Raw genomic sequence first — 17,966 nt, forward strand, 5'->3', positions numbered from 1 at the left:
ACTTGTTTTCGAAACATGGAAACAAGGATAAAAAACAAGAGAGTGGATTTTCGTTTTAGTTTTTCTTCGCATTTGCGGTGTTATGCTCATGAGCCCACTCCTCCGTCTATAGACCAATACTATAGTTATTTCTTTTAAATAATTTTGTATTGAACTTTTCTAAAGTCATTTATATTATTCAATAGCGATAGCAATAAGGTTAATTTGAACATCTTGAATATACTTTATTGATTAAAATTTTATTACTCTTTTATTTTTTATAATACTTTTAAAGGTATATTGACTGAAAAAAGTTGAACCTTATTGTGTTTTGATAATTTTATCTAATCCTTTTAATTTTTTTAGAATTGACCAAATTTCTAAAAGTTATTAAAATTTTATCTAATATTCATCAATTGAGATTTGAACTCCATTTTCTAACTTACTTATAGCTATCATTGAAAATTTAACATTTCCACGTTCCTACACTGTTTGATAATTTTATTTTAATAATCATTGAATATTAAATAATGATAAGATTTAGTAGGAGCAAGAAGGGAGAATGTATCAGTAAAATCATCCAATTTAATTAAATAACTATGAATTTTGATGTACTATAGATTTAAAAGTGAAGTTTGGAAGTAGTTAGTATTGATAAGGTTGGATTAGTAAAAAAATGAAGAGGAAAAATATGTCAAAAAAAATTAGATAAAATTGCCATAAGTTTACAAAATTAAAAAAAAAAATTCCTTGTATTTTAAAATTTCAGCTAATTTTGCCATTCGGATAAAATTGTCAAATCCCTATAAGATTTGACTTTTTTACGTTAATAGGCCTACTTTTAAATATATTGAAATTGGTTGTTATAATTAATATTATTTTCAATTACAAAATTTATTTTTTTTAAATGCGTAAAAAATGATTATTTTTACTTATTCTACAATGATGAACTTAAAAAAAATTCTTAAAAACAGTTTAAAAAAAAAAATAGAAAACCATAAACCGTTTTCACTTTTAAAAAATAAATAAATAAAAAATGACAACGTTACTAAACGTACCCTAAAATTTTAGATTAATTTATATTTCAATCTTAATGAATTTTTTTAAGGGAGATTAATGATATTTTGTTTTGAATAAAATAAATATTATTTTATTAACAATTATTATAAATAAATAATTAAAATGATATTTTATAAATTAAAAATGCAAAATAAAATATAATAAACATATAATGAAATAGAAAACACCTCTTTTCATATAACTAAAAAGACACGAGTAAAAATATTTAAAATCTTGTCTAGATTTATAATTTGTCAACCTTTTTTATTTATAATTTTCTTAACCTTTTTTTATCTTATCAATTTCGCTCTTTAAAAAAAATTATATTTACATATTTGATTAAAATAAAAATAAAAAATATTGATTTTTTTTTTTTTAATAAGAGCAAAGCTCAAAGACAAAACACTGAGAACGAGGATATGAAACCCCAACTGTATCATGAGATAACAAGGATAGAAGACCATGAGGAGAGCTAATGATAAGCGATCCCATGGGAAGAGATGGACCAAAATTGGCTAACCAGTCAGCGCAAAAAATCGTCTCACAGAAAATATGAGAAAAGTGAAATTCCCAATTCAACTGCAACAAATATTGGATCAAAGCAATCAAGGATCGTACCAAACTCTGGCTAATTTCAGACTCTTATAAACAGTCCTTAGTTCTGCTCCATGGTTGAGCTATCACCCAAACAAGTAACAAAACCCCCACACCATGCACCTGTCATTTCAGATTAGTCCACAGCACAACAGACATGTAACCAGCATGTCATCAGAAAAAAAGACCTTATTCCTTCCCTGCCACAGCACTTCGTAGATTAAACCAAAAATGATACCCGAGGAACACATCCGCTCTCTCCTCCATAAGATAAAGATTATCCCGTCCACGAGACTGAGGATTAACAAAATCCTCCGTTGAACTTGGAGGACAGAGGCAAAGCTAACCTGCATTTAAGAACCACTCATGGCATGAAAAGGTGTTTTTTTTTTTTCATGCCACAAGCAGGAGATTCATGGAGATATCGTCATAGCCGCTCACCGTTGGTCACTATACGTCAACTTATAATGCACCAACACCGCTACTCCCCCGCCAACACGCTTTGGATACATTAAACTGTATAAGAATAAGGACTTAATTGTGCTGCAATTAAATTATAAAGGGTTCATTTAACCTCAAATAAAAATTGATTATTGAATAAAAGATTTAAGGGTTAGTTCGAGCCTTTAGCTTAAAATTTATTAAATTATTATCTTTATGGCAATTTTTCATTTTTTATCCCTAAATTTAAAGAGGAAAATTTTTGTTCCGTGATTCAATTTTATATATATATATATATATATATATATATATATATATATATATATATATATAGCCGGTTGGACCTAAAATAAAACTGAAACCGGAGATAACTCTACAGAAATAGATGCCGTTATCTTCATGCATAATAATTTCCCAATAATAACACTATTTAAAACCTGCCATCTCCATAACTACACAATTTGATAAACAAACGAATACACAGTGAAGGGTCTTCTAGTACAAATTCTGAAAAGAAGAGGATGCTGAAAGGAAGACGTTCTGCTGCAAGGTATCTATGCAATCTGATCAGTGATCACCAGGGAGGGTCTTGATGATATCAGAATCACCTGCACAACAAAAATATTCATATAAATGTCAGTGGCATCAATCTCAATCTCCAACACAAGGATCAAAATGCAATTCAAATATGATTTTTACCTGGGTCAATTATGCTCAGGCAAGAGACACGGAAATACTTGCCACAAGCAGTTCCCAAGTCGATATTGTCTGGAATACCAGAATCAGTTTCAAAGTCATGAGAATTCAAAAAGAAAGCTATTTATACAACATGCGGAAAATTCACGATAGGCTTGCCATTCTTGAAGGTTCAAAATCCAGTTAAAATAATTCAGGCTCTGCACAACAAATATGCAGAACCTAGATGACAGCACTAACAAATGAGGTACAAATTCGACACAAAATGCAATCATGCGGAGAAATCAAAAGGCTATGAAACAGGATCCATAATAAACAATCTCCTAACACTACAGCTAGATGTTCCCAAACATAGATTTTACAGGTTCTGAAGTCACAGAGGTCAGTAGGGTCAACACTACAATGCTTTTGCTGAATTACACAGCTTTGATAGCTAAAAAAATATTTTATTCTAAAATTTAACAGTGGAGTCGTACAATCAACTGAACCGGGGTTTGTTACTTTTATTAGGGTGAAGATGATCCTCAGGAATCAAGAATCACCAAAAGGAATAAGATAAATTTCAGCTTTAATAATTTTCATATGGGTGCACTTCAAAAAGAGACAAGAATACCCATTATATACCTATTGTTCAGTTAGGAAAGGACTGAAGGAGATCCTTAGCAGATGTTATAGTTACAAAAGAACATTTTTCATTGGGTTTCTTTTAGCAAGAGATTATAAATTTCTGTTTGATATGGTGCGCAATCATTTTCATGGTTTAATAACAACAAACTCCAATTTAGATGCATTATTTTATGTTTTGAAGTGGTTTCTAGGCTTCAAATTAATTTGAAAAACAATGAGTTGTACCCTTAGCTGAAAGTGTTGGTAGGAAGCATTTGAAACATATATTGGTTTGCAAGATGCAATGAACTTTCTATTCAGTATATGATGATCCCTTGTGAATAGACTTTAACACAAGGCACATCAGCAAGTCTAGAAACCTACTTTCATGATTTATCTCAAATAGATACCAGCTGATAAGATTAAATAGAGAACCTCAGACAGGGCTTTTATGTATCCTGTCTGAACAATTAATTATATTCAATCAATTGTCTGCTGATTACTATAGATGCATACAACTATCACAACTAAAACCATAGCTACTATCAATTGAACATAATTAATAATATACAAATAATGATAATCAATCAATAGAATTAACAGAACTGATCATATATGGATGCAGTGTTCATATTCATATCGACAACAACAAAAAATAATAATAATTCTTTCATCAAATGTTGGAATAACAAATCTAGAGCTAAAAGGGTGACCTAGCACACGAAAACATCCCACCCTTACTAGCTCTAGACAGGGTTCATGTATGCAACCTTATACCTGGCTTTTTCCATAACACAAACCAGTGACCTCCAGGTTACAAATTAAACTAACTTTCCAATTGCACCAAAGCCACCCACAATTGAACAAAAAAAAATAAATAATAAATATTTAATAAACATAAAAAAGTTGAACTCTTACTTCCATTGTAATGGTGGACTCCGACCTTTGCAAGCATCGCATAGTACTCGATTTCCGATTTTCTGAGCGGTGGGCAATTGTTCGAAATTATAATAAGTTTACCTGCCAAATATTCAAAGAAGCCAAAAAAATCCCAATTAAAAAATTAAAAAATAATAAATTATAACTGATAAAGCAACCTAAAAATTACTAATCCAAAAAAAAAAAAATGAGAGGAAAAAAAAAACCTTTAGAGTTCCTGAGAGAGCGAAGCACGGTTTTGTAACCGAGAGTGAACCTTCCGCTCTTCATAACCAGAGCGAGCCTGTTGTTGATGCTCTCATGGGTCTTCTTCTATAAGATCACAAAGTGAAAATAAAATCACAGATCTAATAAGAAAAAATCAGAGAGCAGTGAGATGGAGAATAGGGGAAAAGAAACAGGAAGGAACGTACAGCTTTCTTGCCAATAGCCATTTTTGCAGTGGAAGAAAGCTCAGATCTTTCAGTTAGTAAGGGATATTCTTTTGTGAGAATCCTGCCGCGCAAACCCTACTATTATTCTCTTGGCTGATGTTGCTAAAGGGGTAGGGTTTCCATCTTTAGCAAAGACAGGGCAAATGTGAATTTAGCGGCTGAAGTTTAACAAAACCTATACAGTGCTTAAATTTTTAAAATCTACTTATTTAACTGTTGACATTTTAATGTAATTATAGATTAACCCATCATTAGAATCACATTTAAGTCACTATTAATTTTTTTAAAATTATTAAAGTATGAATTAACTACTTGAAGATCCTTATATTTTTATTAATTATAAATATATTTTTATATTTTAAAAATATAATATAAAATATAAATATAATTTAATAGTTAACTTTGTACTTAATAGTTAATTTTACAAATTAACTATTAATTATGTTAAAAATTTTAATATGTAATTTACAAATTTTTAAATTGTAAAGTAAAATATTAAAACACTTAAAATTTTTAATTTTACCAAATTAGGGACTATTTTGTTAATAAGTCAAAACTTTAAAAACTATTTTGTTTTATAATGAAATTAATAAATGAATGGCATTTTGAATTTTTTTTAAAAGAATTAACCATAGTTTGAATGGAAAATTAGATGGAGTGATTAATTTATAGATTTATTAAAATGTCAATAACTAAATAGATAGGTCTTAAAAATATAAGAATTAATATATATGTTTCACTAAATTTCAATGATTAATTTGTAAGTTTTATCAAACTTTAAGGATTAAATTATTTTAAATAAAAAATATAGTAAATGGTATTTTGATATTTTTTATTAAAATTAATGATAAATTAATTATAATTTTAATGATTAGGACTAATTTATAATTTTGTTAAAATATTAAAATCTAATCTTTATTCGACAATAGCTTTTAAGGTAGCGTTTAGTATTTTAGCATAGTATTTATATTAATATTTGGAGGTTGAGAGAATTATTCATGAAAAATAATCTCTCTTAATTTTTAAAGGTAGAGAGAGCGTTTTAATTAAGGTCAATAAGATTATTATCATTTTTACATTTAACATTTAATACAATAGCTATTTTTATCGAACATTTTAACTTTAATAGCTATACAAATGATTAACCATATCTAATTATTAACAACTAATAAAATAGTTAACAAATACTAAAACAGTTAATATTACTGAACAGAGTCTACACAGATGAATTTTAGAAATATATAAATTAATTTACATATTTTATCAAACTTTAAAAACTAAATTATAATTTATCACAAAGAAATAACGTGCTCAAGTGCGCAACTCAAGCGCATGTTTATTTTTTTTTTTTACCTAATTACAATAATAGTTCTCATCTTTGTGTGTTTTAACATTTTAATCCAAAAGTTAGAATCTTGATACAATTAATCATGCTTTCAAAACTTGTAAAAATTTTATGTAGATTTTTAATTCAATTTGGGAAGACCATGCTCAATCCAATTTGACAAATTAAGTTATATTTTTCATTATTAAATGATGAAATTCATATCTCATCTCATTAAATATAATATATATATATATATATATATATATATATATATATATATATATATATATATATATAGCAGCCCAACACTATCTATAGTCTTCATACCATTGAGTTTATAATCTATGTATATTCATGGTCAACCACCTTTACCTATGTAAACACACACTAATGAACCCTACATAGATTATAAACTCAAGACTCAACCATGATTTCTTGGTATGAAGACTATAGATAGTGTTGGGTTGCTTAAATATATATATATATATATATATATATATATATATATATATATATATATATATTTGAATCCGCCACTATTGAAGAGGAGTAATAAATTTTTTAATTGACTAAAACCTAAATATTTTGGTTTTTTGTTTTACATATTTCTACATAAATTTTGTAATTTTTTTCGTATATATTAAAAATTTATTTAGATTTTTTTTATATCTTATTTCCCCTTATTTTGCATGTGAGGAGATTAATAAAATAGACATAATCAACTTTTTTCTAAATATATTTCTCAACCAAGTAAGCGTGCACTTTTTTTTTTTTCCCTTAAGAGCAAATGGTAGTAACAAAAGCAGCTTAACCAAAGGGTGCATTTGTTATCATTGTTGTTTTCTGATTTTTCTTTTTAAAAAAAATAAAATTGTTCAACGATAGGTGATGCTTTTTTTTTTTCCCCAACTTACTGGATAATGCTTCTTAAAATAAAAAATGTTACACTAAAACAACAAATTATGATTTTTGTTAGGATGAATCACAGCGAAATAAATATTTATTTGGGCTAATGGGTGTGATAAAAAAATTATAAAAGGAAATAAAAATTTAAAAATACAAAATTTATATGGTTCAACATAATGCCTACGTCTACAAGAGAAAGAGAGCAGAAAATCTACTAATAAATTGAAAGTAGTACGAGTACAAGTAAAATAATCACTCAAACCTTATAACCCAAATACACCAAAAAACTTCAGACACTTTTCTCTCTAATTTTTCTCTCAAAATGGAGTACTACAAAAACTAGAGAAATTATCTTCTATTTATAACAATTGAAGGTTGGCCATTTGATGTTACAAGTCTACAAAAGAAAATTCCTTTATGGTGAAGGAATAAATAGTTGGCAACAAGTCACTAACTGACAAATCTCTACCTTGATTTGAATTCTTTTGCTTTGAATTAGAAGATTTCTCTCCAATTTCCCCAAAGTAAACCCTTACGGGCAAGCTCAATTATTGCAAACTCCAATCAAGTCCAAGCAATGCTTGTACTTGCTTACTGAAAGAGGCTTAGTCAACATATCAGCTGGATTGTCTGTAGTACCAATCTTCTTAACAATAATGTTGCCTTGTGATACTTCACATATCTTGAATAAAATGGTACTTCACATCAATGTGTTTCATCCTTTAATGGAACATTTGACCCTTGGTTAAGTGAATAGCACTTTGGCTATCACAATGGATGACAGTCACTTGTGAATTCTAACTGAGCTCACCAAACAAACCTCTCAACCAAATAGCTTCCTTTATGGTTTCAACCACTATCATGTATTTGGCTTCTGTAGTAGATAATACAACTGTAGGCTGTAAGGTAGCTTTCCCACTGATAGTACAGCCATCAAGGATAAATACATAACCTATGATGGATCTTCTTTTATCAAGATCATCTGCATAATCTGAATAAATATAGCCAACCACATTGCCCTTACTTTTACCAAATTCTAAACGAGCAATAGCAGTACCTCGCAAATATCTCAAAATTCATTTCACAGCCTGCCAGTGCTTTTTACCAGGTTTATACATATATTTGCTAATAATACTAACTGCATGTGAAATGTCAGGGCGAGTGCAAACCATGGTATACATAATGCTACCAACAGCACTGGAGTAAGGAACATGTGACATATACTCAATTTCTTTTTCATAATGTGGTGACAAAGCAATAGAAAGTCTAAAATGAGCAGCAAGTCGAGTACTTACAAGTTTAGCATTTTTCATGCCAAAATGCTCCAAAACTTTCTCAATAAAATTATTCTGAGTTAGATAAAGTCTACCTATAATCTTGTCTCTCTGAATCTCCATACCAAGAATTTTCTTGGCTGCTTCTAAATCTTTTATCTCAAATTCACTACTTAACTCTTCTTACAACATGTTAACCTCGGACATATCCTTGGTAGCAATAAGCATATCATCAAGATAAAGCAACAAATAAATAAATGAGCCATTAATAATTTTTCTGAAATACACACAGCTGTCATATTGGTTCCTGGAATAACCATGCTCAACCATAAAGGAATCAAACCGCTTGTACCACTATCAAGGAGACTACTTTAATCCATATAATGATTTCTTCAATAAGCAAACATGATTTTCTTTACCTTCAATCTTAAAACCCTTGGGTTATTGCATATAAATTTTCTCTTCAAGTTCACTATGCAAGAAGGCAGTCTTAACATCCAACTATTCCAACTCTAAATCATGCACAGCAACAAGAGTAAGCAAGGCACGAATAGAGCTATGTTTAGCAACAGATGAGAAAACATCATTAAAGTCAACTCCTTGTACCTAACTATAGCCCTTAGCCACCAACCATGCCTTGTATCTAGCATCTTCAACACTTGGAATGCCATCTTTCTTTTTAAAGATCCATTTACAGCCCAAAATCTTTTTATCTTTAGGTGGTTTTACCAATTCCCAAGTATTGTTCTTATGAACAGACTCCACCTCCTGCATAGCAATCAACCACTTAGCAGAATCATCATAAGAAATGGCTACTGAATATGTGAAAGGATCACCATCTCCCTCTATTTCTTGTGCAGTAACATTGGCAAAAGTGACATAATCTGGTAATCTTGGAGGCTTCCTTTTCTCCCTCTCTGGCTTATATCTAGCAATTGAGTGCTCTTCCTCCACCTCTTCTATTGATTCTTCTACTTTTGTAGAAGTGGGTTGTAACACCCTCACTTTAACTAGTCCATGCATTCGATTGTTCCGGTGAACAATGTTGGTCCCGACAGTCGGAATGTCTGGAACTATATATAAACTAGAGTGAGAAGCCATAAATAATTCAAATAAGTGTAAGAAAAATTAAGAAAAAATTTTAGAAATGAAATACAACGAAGTTAAATGAGTCGGTCCCTAGCGATGGGTGACCCTAATGGAAAGTTGCTGTCTTCACAGCTAGTAACCTTAAACCTGAGGAAAATCCCATGAAATAATTTCTGGGATGCCAGAGAAGAGTTACGGTGCCCTAGGTAGCATTAGAATGCCAAGAAAATGTTAGGAGAATTTTATCAATCGGTACAGACGATTTTGGCTCTTTAAGTCAAACGAAGGGCATTTTCATCATTTCGTCTTCAGAGATGATTTTTGGCCAACTTGTCCAGTTAAATAAATAATTATTATGACATAAAATATGAATAAATATTACTAAAAATTTAATTAGAAATAAGTAGAAAAGAAAAGAAAAGAAAAGGAATTAAAATAAGAATTATGACGTAATATGATGTCATTTAAAAAGCTCCACCAATCACAACTCAACAAGCCAATTAAAAAGAAATAAAATGAGATTAAATGTATACATATGAATTGGAGTTGAATCTTTTTGAGTTTGCATGAGATTGAGATTTGATCAATCAGGGTTAGTATGAAAATTGGGGATGTTGTGTTTGAATGGTTAATTGGAGTTCTAATGGTCAATTAGTGACCATTTGATGAAGTTTGACCCTAAATTGAAAGTAATTGTGGCATTGAAATTGAAAGTGGTATGTTGCCCCCATTGTGCCAGAATACTAGATTTGAGTCTAGTGTATTCCTAGGGTTTTAACTTGAGTTATGTTACTCCAATTGGTTCAAGGCTAATTGGAAATGAAACTAGACATAAAATGGCATAATTTTGATAAAGAAATCTGGCCCAGAAAATCAATCTAAGTTATCCTAAAAATTGACCTAATCTGGGTGATTAATATGCTATCCCTGGAAATTGACCAAATAAATAGTGTTTATTCATTTGGTCATAACTCACTCTAGAAATGTCCAATTGACCTAAATTTTATATCAATGAAAAGCTTAGATAATTTAGAACAACTTTCATGTAGAATACAAACTCAAATTTTGAACTTAACCAAATGAAATTGTTAGCCAAAGTTGAGCTACCAAATCTGGCAGAACCAGGATTACCCAGAAATTTTGGGTACAGGTCAATCCGGCCAATTATAGTAAAATGGTCATAACTTGAGCTAGAAAACTCCAAAAGGAATGATTCAAAAAGGAAATTAAAGAGGATACATAAAGGAATAACTTTGAGGGAGAGAATTTTGACAAATTTCCAATGTAACAATGACCAATGAAATAGTAAACTAAAGGTATGAAATCTGAAAATTTTGAATAATATAAAATAAGTTTTGAAATGGTATTGAAAATCAATTCCAACAAAAATAAAATACAAAATATGGTATCTTGATGAACTTAGGCTTAACAAATCTATTATGAATTAAAAAGTCAACTTTTGTGTAGGAATGGCTAAGTAAATAGTAACAACCAAAATTAATGGAGTGAAAGGTACCTCACTTAAATGATTTAATGAATGTTTAAATTATGAAAATGTGTAGATGAGGTTTGTATTCTCATCACAAATAGAACTTAGGGCATATTGTTAATTTAATTTAAAATGTGATTTATAAATTACTATAAATGAAATATTAAAGGTATAAAGGATGTGTAAATAATATTTGAGACTTAAGTTCCTTTTATGAATACAAATGAAAATACTTGAATCTAGGTACATATAAATGAAAATGCTTGAACCTAGACACCTATAAATTGGTGTAATAAATTAGCTAAATGATAAATAGACAGTGAGGTTGATAAATAGTGAACTATATAAATGAAATTTATGAATGATAATTTATATAAATATTGTAACGAATAAATGGATCATGTTAATGTATGAATGAGACATTAGATCTCATTATTGTAGAAAGGAAGAATATTTTGAGTATAGTGGTACATGAGAACCATTGTTATGAATTGTGATCAAAATGAAAGATAAAATGAATGTATAAATTATGAGAAATGTATAAATTATGTATAATTGTGATTCAGAAAATTTATGTTCCCATTGGGAACAGAATTAAGTGATATAAATTGTAATTAAAACTTAAAATGAATTAATGATATACTAATACATATTAACACTTAATGGTACGTATGTGTCCATGTATTACCTAAACATGTGTGTCAGATTGGATAGATTAGCATGCCAATAGGGTATTATTTTAGCAGTACTGCATAAGGCTTTATGCCTGTATTCATGGCTTTATGCCTACACTTATGGCTTTATGCCCGCACTCATGGCTTTTATGCCCGATTATATGTTATCATGGCTCTTTAGCCATACTGACTGTTTGTAGTATGGCCTAGAGCATATCATTTAGTGTGTATCTTGTACATGTTTTTATTAATAAAAGGCATTTTCACTTTTCAGTTTAAATAATATATTTATGTGTAATAGAAAAAGGTCCATTGATATTTTATTAGAAATTCTATTCTTAAGTTGTTAAGAATATGAGTGACAGTATTTCTAGTACAAAGCATCATAAATAGGTTCACAATCGAGGATACTTCACAATAAGGACATGACTTATCCAGAAAGATTGTATTCATATTTGTTCCCAAGTTATTCATATGAGATATAAATAATATGGAATGGTGAGTCTCATGCCATATAACAAACATGATAGGCACTTATACATGATAAGTAGGCCGAACCAGTGACACTTATGACAAGCACATGGAGTTTACTCTTGTCAATGCATTGTCATAAATCATATCAGTGCATAAAATCTTTAGACTTGAGATAGCACAGTTATCTTGTATATAGGTGGTTTGAGTTTGATACTGCTTTCATACTTGTACTATGTATGGGTATATGGGCATGTGTTGGCTTCTACTAGTTATATATAGAGGTAGGTGTTGATCAAGATGGAATATGTTCCTCTAAGTAAATAGGGATAAAATCCTATGTTCATTTAATTGTTCTTGATGTTTCAAGTTCTTGGCCAGGACAGATAGATTTATTCAGAAAAGAGTTTCTGATGAGAAAAATCTTTTAATCAAGAACTGGAATTAAAAGAGAGTATAATATTTATAGCAAATGGGGTTTGACATAAATTATGACTCCAGCTCGAATTGGAATTTTGTAACAGAGAGATTCTAGTGCATGGTAAAATATAATTATAGGTTCATTTAAGGTAAACCTTATTACTAATTGGGTGGCCATGACATGCTATGCTAGGTATTAACCATGGTCTATGAGGTGCATAAAATGATTTAGAGAAATCATTTATGGTAAGAAAGAATTCTGATGATATTAAGAGTTGATATCATGTCTCATTGCCAATTAGTGATGAGCCTAGTAAGTCACACACATACACAAGTAATCACCAAATTAAATATGATTTAATTAATTAATTAATTAAAGAGTTTAATTGATTAATTAAATATGTTTGGTTTGCAATTAGATTGTAAAGTCCCTAGTATAGCTTGAAACCAAATTTAGATTATTGGATGTATAGTATAAGTTAAATTTATATTTAAAGTGTTTAAATATGAATTTAATTAATGAGAAATTAATTAATAAAGATTAATTAATTAATTTATATTTGATATAAATTGATTAGAAGAAGAGAAATAATTATTTTGAGTTGAGAACTCAAAATTAAGACACAGGGGTATTTTGGTCATTTCACAGGGTGACATGTGGCACAATGAGATGGTGACACATGGTACTACACATAAGCTTGTCAAATGTCTTTTAATCATGTAAGATGATCAAAGTCAAGATTAAATATAGGTTTAACACTTGGCACAATGTGATTGGGTCAATTAAACCTAGAACCAATCAGAGGGTGACATGTGGCAAGGGTTTTAAGTGGTGACCTAGCTATATAAGTGTAAGGATGAAAGAACAAAAAAATACAAGCTGCCACTTACTCCTTGGTGCCACCACCTAAAGAACACTCTTCCTCTCTTCTTCTTCATCTCTCATCAATTCAAATCAATTCAAAGAGATTAGCAAACAATCTCTTGAATTAAAAATACTAGAAATCGTTTCTAGCGTCCTGTTTACATCTGTAATCTCTCTAAAGGCAAAACTTGATTTTCTAATTCATAGAAAAAGCTTTAGAAGCTGTTCAATGGCTACCATACGTGATCTTGGTGTGGACAAGCTAGAGGGACAACATTTAGTGTCCTAAAGACGCATCCCAAAGGTGCCAAACACACTGCAATGCATCAAAAAGTTAGTGCACTTATTCTTGATCTAATCTAGGGTTCTAATAATTAATCTGATTAATTCTAAAATCTTAAATGGTAAATGTAGATCCAAAAATATATCAAAAGAGTTTTAATATGTTGTTTATCATTGAAATCAAATAGATAAAAATAAATCTTGCATGATACATGTGACCCTAGATGAAAAATTTTGAATTTCAATGATCTAAACTTGTGTTTTTCATGCTTCTGCTCCTTCAATTAATATCAGAGCCACTATATTTGCCATTTAGATTGTTGATTATATGATTTAATTGTGTGGTATGATCATGAGATGATAGATCCACTGTTGGTTGCAAAGAAAGGTGGTGGCTTGGTGACAAACACCATTGGTGCACACACTTTGTGGTCTCCAATGGTGTGCTCAAGATTTGACTTTTTAATTTTCAATTATTGTATGATCTAAAAGTTCATCCTATGTTTAATTAAATTGTTTAATTAGAGTTTTAATCACACAATTAAATTTTGATTCAGATATGAATTTTTAAAATTGTTTGAATGTGATTTAAATTTGAATTTTAAAAGTTATTTGAATGTAATTCAAATATGAATTTTTAAAATTATTTGAATGTGATTCAAATTTAAATTTTAAAAGTTGTTTGACTGTGATTCAAATCTGAATTTTTAAAGTTGTTTGAATGTGATTCAAATCTGAATTTTTAAAAGTTGTTTGAATGTGATTTAAATCTGAATTTTTAAATTTGTTTGAATGTGATTCAAACCTGAATTTTTAATTTTCTTTGAATGAGATTCAAATCTGAATTTTTTAAATTTGTTTGAATCATATTCAAATCTGAATTTTTAAGTTGAATATGAGATATTCAATTTAATTTAAGTATATATGTTTTATTTAATTGTTAAATAGTGATATGCATGATGGATGATCATGGACTATAAAAGACCAATGTGATTGGATTTATTTTTTTTTCTGTTTCTTTGGATTGTAATTTAATTAATTTATTTTAATTTATTTTGGGCATATATTATTAATGTTGTAATAATTTTGGGTTGTAATTTCATTTATTTAGTTCTTATAAATTCACCTTGGTATGCCAAGGATTACTATGTAATATTGGATTGCAAGAAGATCAAGGAGGTCAAGAGCATTGGTGGGACCAGTGGGAAGAATTCAATATCAAGTGTTGATTATGTACTCCTTCAGCAACTCTTGTAATATGAATGAATGAAATGCACCTAGGAATACCCTGATTCAATTCTTGGTGGCTCAGAATTGAATCCCTTAGAAAATTCCATGATCATACCATATTTATTTATTATCCATGAATGCATGAGATGTATGGGAATGTATGCAAGTATATGATATATGCATGCTAATTGGATAATGTGCAAAGTGATACCTTAATAGTAATTAGGATAACCATAAAATCTTCCAAATAAATGATTAAGTTGGAAATGCTATAATTAAAGTAATTATAACATGGGCCCTCCATTGAGGCAATTATTTTAAGAAATTTTACTTTAAAATAATTGCATAAGATGCAATTAATTTAATAGATTTTCTTAAGAATAATTGTTAAGCATGAGATGTTGTAAATATGTAAATAGTTTGGTGGCCAATATTGGATGTACCTGAGGATATTAAAATTATTTGCATAATTACTGGTTCAATGGGATCAACTTAACCAATGCAAGATAAGTCAATAATGGATGTACCTGAGATTTTGAGCATTAGGGGCTAGGTAAAGGATTGAACCTCACATGAGATGTGATGGGCAAGGAGTTGCTCACTTATAGTTTATTGTAATTCCAATAATGGATGTACCTGAGGATGATCAATAGAATTATAAGAATTCAATCACCCACTAGAAATCCATTCAACTAGGATTTTTGTTTTCTACTTTGGAAGTGTAGGATTCGCTAAGTTAGTGAGAGGACCAATTTGATTAAAAGACCATAATCATTTTAGTTAAATACATGATACATTTAATAATTAATCTGGTTATTTTCTGCAGTTAATTTTCTGATAATAATGAGCACAGAACAACCACCACCATCCAATATCCTTGCAAGCATACTTGATCGCAATAGGTTGACAGGACCTAATCTGTCTGATTGGCTAAGAAATTTGAAACTTGTCCTGAACCTCGAACATATAGGATATGTTCTAGACTCAAATGTTCTTGGTCCCTTAACTCCAGAGGCCACTCAAGAGGAACATGAAACTTTGGATAAGTGGAAGGAGCATGATATGAGAGCTAAGTGTTACATGCTTGCTTCCATGAGTATGAGTTACAGAAGCAGCATGAGAACATGCAAAGTACGAGAGAGATCCTCCTTCACCTACAAGAGTTGTATGGTGAGCACAACAAGAATGCTAGGTATGAGATATCTAGACAGCTATTCCGCATGAGGATGTTTAAGAGACAGAATGTTAGGGATCATGTCCACAAGATGATTCGGCTGATTGGGCAGCTGAAACATCTTGACTTTAATATGGATTTCTAACTGCAGACGGATTTGATTCTTCAGTCCCTTCCTAAGTCTTTTGGGAATTTTGTGACAAATTTTCATATGACTAAACAGGAATGCACCTTGGCTGGTTTACTCAACATGCTAATTATTGCCCAAAAGAATTTGTCGGGCAATAAAGGAAAAGAGGTAGCTTTGATTGCATCTTCTTCTGCTGAAAAGTCCAATAAGAAGAAGGGCAATAAGAACAAGAAACCTCAGATTCCTAGTCCTTCCAAGAAAATAGCTAAACAGAAAGGGAAGACTAGAGCTGATGGAGGCAAAGGAAAGTGTTTCCACTACTAGAAGGATGGGCACTAGAAAAGGAACTGCTCAGAGTATCTTGCTTCTCTGGAGGACAAGAAGGATAGACCTTCAGAAGGTATGTCTATATCTTGTTATTTAGATTCTAATGATACTCATAGTTCATCTACAGCTTGGGTTTTAGATACTGGTGCCAGTTCTCATATTTTTTATGATATGCAAGAACTAGCAAATAGTAGCATCTTTCGTTCTCGAGATGTTAGACTCTGAATTGGCGATGGCTCAACTGTTGAAGCTTTAGCCATAGGATCTAAATCTTTTTACATGTTTGGACATGTTATGTGTTTGGATAATATTTTATATGTACCTGATGCTTTTAAGAACATTATTTCTATATCTAGTTTGACTAGAAATGGCTATGAATTTCAGTTCACAGATGATGTTTGCAATATTTATTTTAGAAATAAATATGTTGGTTCAGGTTATATGAATGATGGTCTTTATTATTTGGATAATAATGATAAACACAAAATGAATGCAATGCCATGGTGAAAATCAACTCAAGTTCAAAATATATTTGGCACTTAAGGTTAGGTCATGTTGCAGAAGATAGGATTACAAAACTAGACAAAATGGAGATTTTATCCTCATTGGGCTCTGAGCCTACTCCAACTTGAGAATCTTATCTTCAGGGCAAAATAACTAGATCACCCTTTGTTGGACAAGGGCTAAGAGCTGAAAATATTTTGGAGCTCATACATAGTGATGTATGTGGTCCATTTAGGGAAATGGCTAGAGGTGGTTTTCATTACCTTATTACCTTTACTGATGATAAATCAAGGTTTAGGTATTTGTATTTGATATAATACAAACATGAAGCCTTTGAAAAGTTCAAAGAATTTAAATCTGAAGTAGAAAATCAAACAGGAAAGAGTATTAAAGCTCTTCGATCAGATCGTGGAGGTGAATATTTGAGTACTGAATTTGATGAATACTTGAGAGATCACGGCATTGTTTTCCAGCTGACTCCTCTAGGAACACCAAACTGAATGGTGTATCTGAAAGGAGAAATCGTACCCTATTGGATATGGTATGTAGTATGATGAGCTATACTGATATGCCAATCTCTTTTTGGGGATTTGCATTAGAATTAGCTTTGTATATTTTGAATAAGATTCCATCAAAATTAGTTTCTTTCACACCTTACGAGATATGACATGGAAAAAAACCAAGTCTTAAGCATATTAAGATTTGGGGTTGTCCAGCTTATATCAAAAAGCTGAACACTGATAAATTGGAAACCAGATCAAAAAAGGGTCGATTTATTGGATATCCAAAAGATAGTTTTGGATACTATTTTTATTTGCCTACATCACAAAAGGTTGTGATAAGTAGAGATGCCACATTTCTTGAACAACAGTTTATTCAAGAAGGAGGCAAAGGAAGGCAAATAGAGTTAGAATTAGAGAATTCTGACCAACCAATAGATCAGATGGATATAGATCTATCTAGTCAACCTACACCTATTGATATAACATCTACAGTTGTTCCTTGTAGAACAACCAGGGTATCTCACCCACCAGTGAGATATGGTTTCCTTCATGA

At 30.4% G+C, this 17,966-nt stretch overlaps 1 protein-coding gene across 1 annotated transcript; it reads right to left on the bottom strand.

Annotated features, from left to right (window-relative positions):
• Positions 1-2,447: 2,447 nt before the first annotated feature.
• LOC110642989 (60S ribosomal protein L30) lies at positions 2,448-4,930 on the bottom strand. The gene is made up of 5 exons (XM_021795208.2): positions 4,728-4,930; positions 4,521-4,626; positions 4,294-4,395; positions 2,773-2,841; positions 2,448-2,681 (listed from the first exon to the last, which is right to left on the bottom strand). The coding sequence occupies exons 1-5, from the start codon at positions 4,746-4,748 to the stop codon at positions 2,641-2,643; spliced, it is 339 nt and encodes a 112-aa protein (XP_021650900.1). The 5' UTR covers positions 4,749-4,930; the 3' UTR covers positions 2,448-2,640.
• Between the last annotated feature and the right edge of the window lie 13,036 nt (positions 4,931-17,966).

The sequence above is a fragment of the Hevea brasiliensis genome, chromosome 10 (genome assembly GCF_030052815.1).
Source record: "Hevea brasiliensis isolate MT/VB/25A 57/8 chromosome 10, ASM3005281v1, whole genome shotgun sequence".
Taxonomy (NCBI): Eukaryota; Viridiplantae; Streptophyta; class Magnoliopsida; order Malpighiales; family Euphorbiaceae; genus Hevea; species Hevea brasiliensis.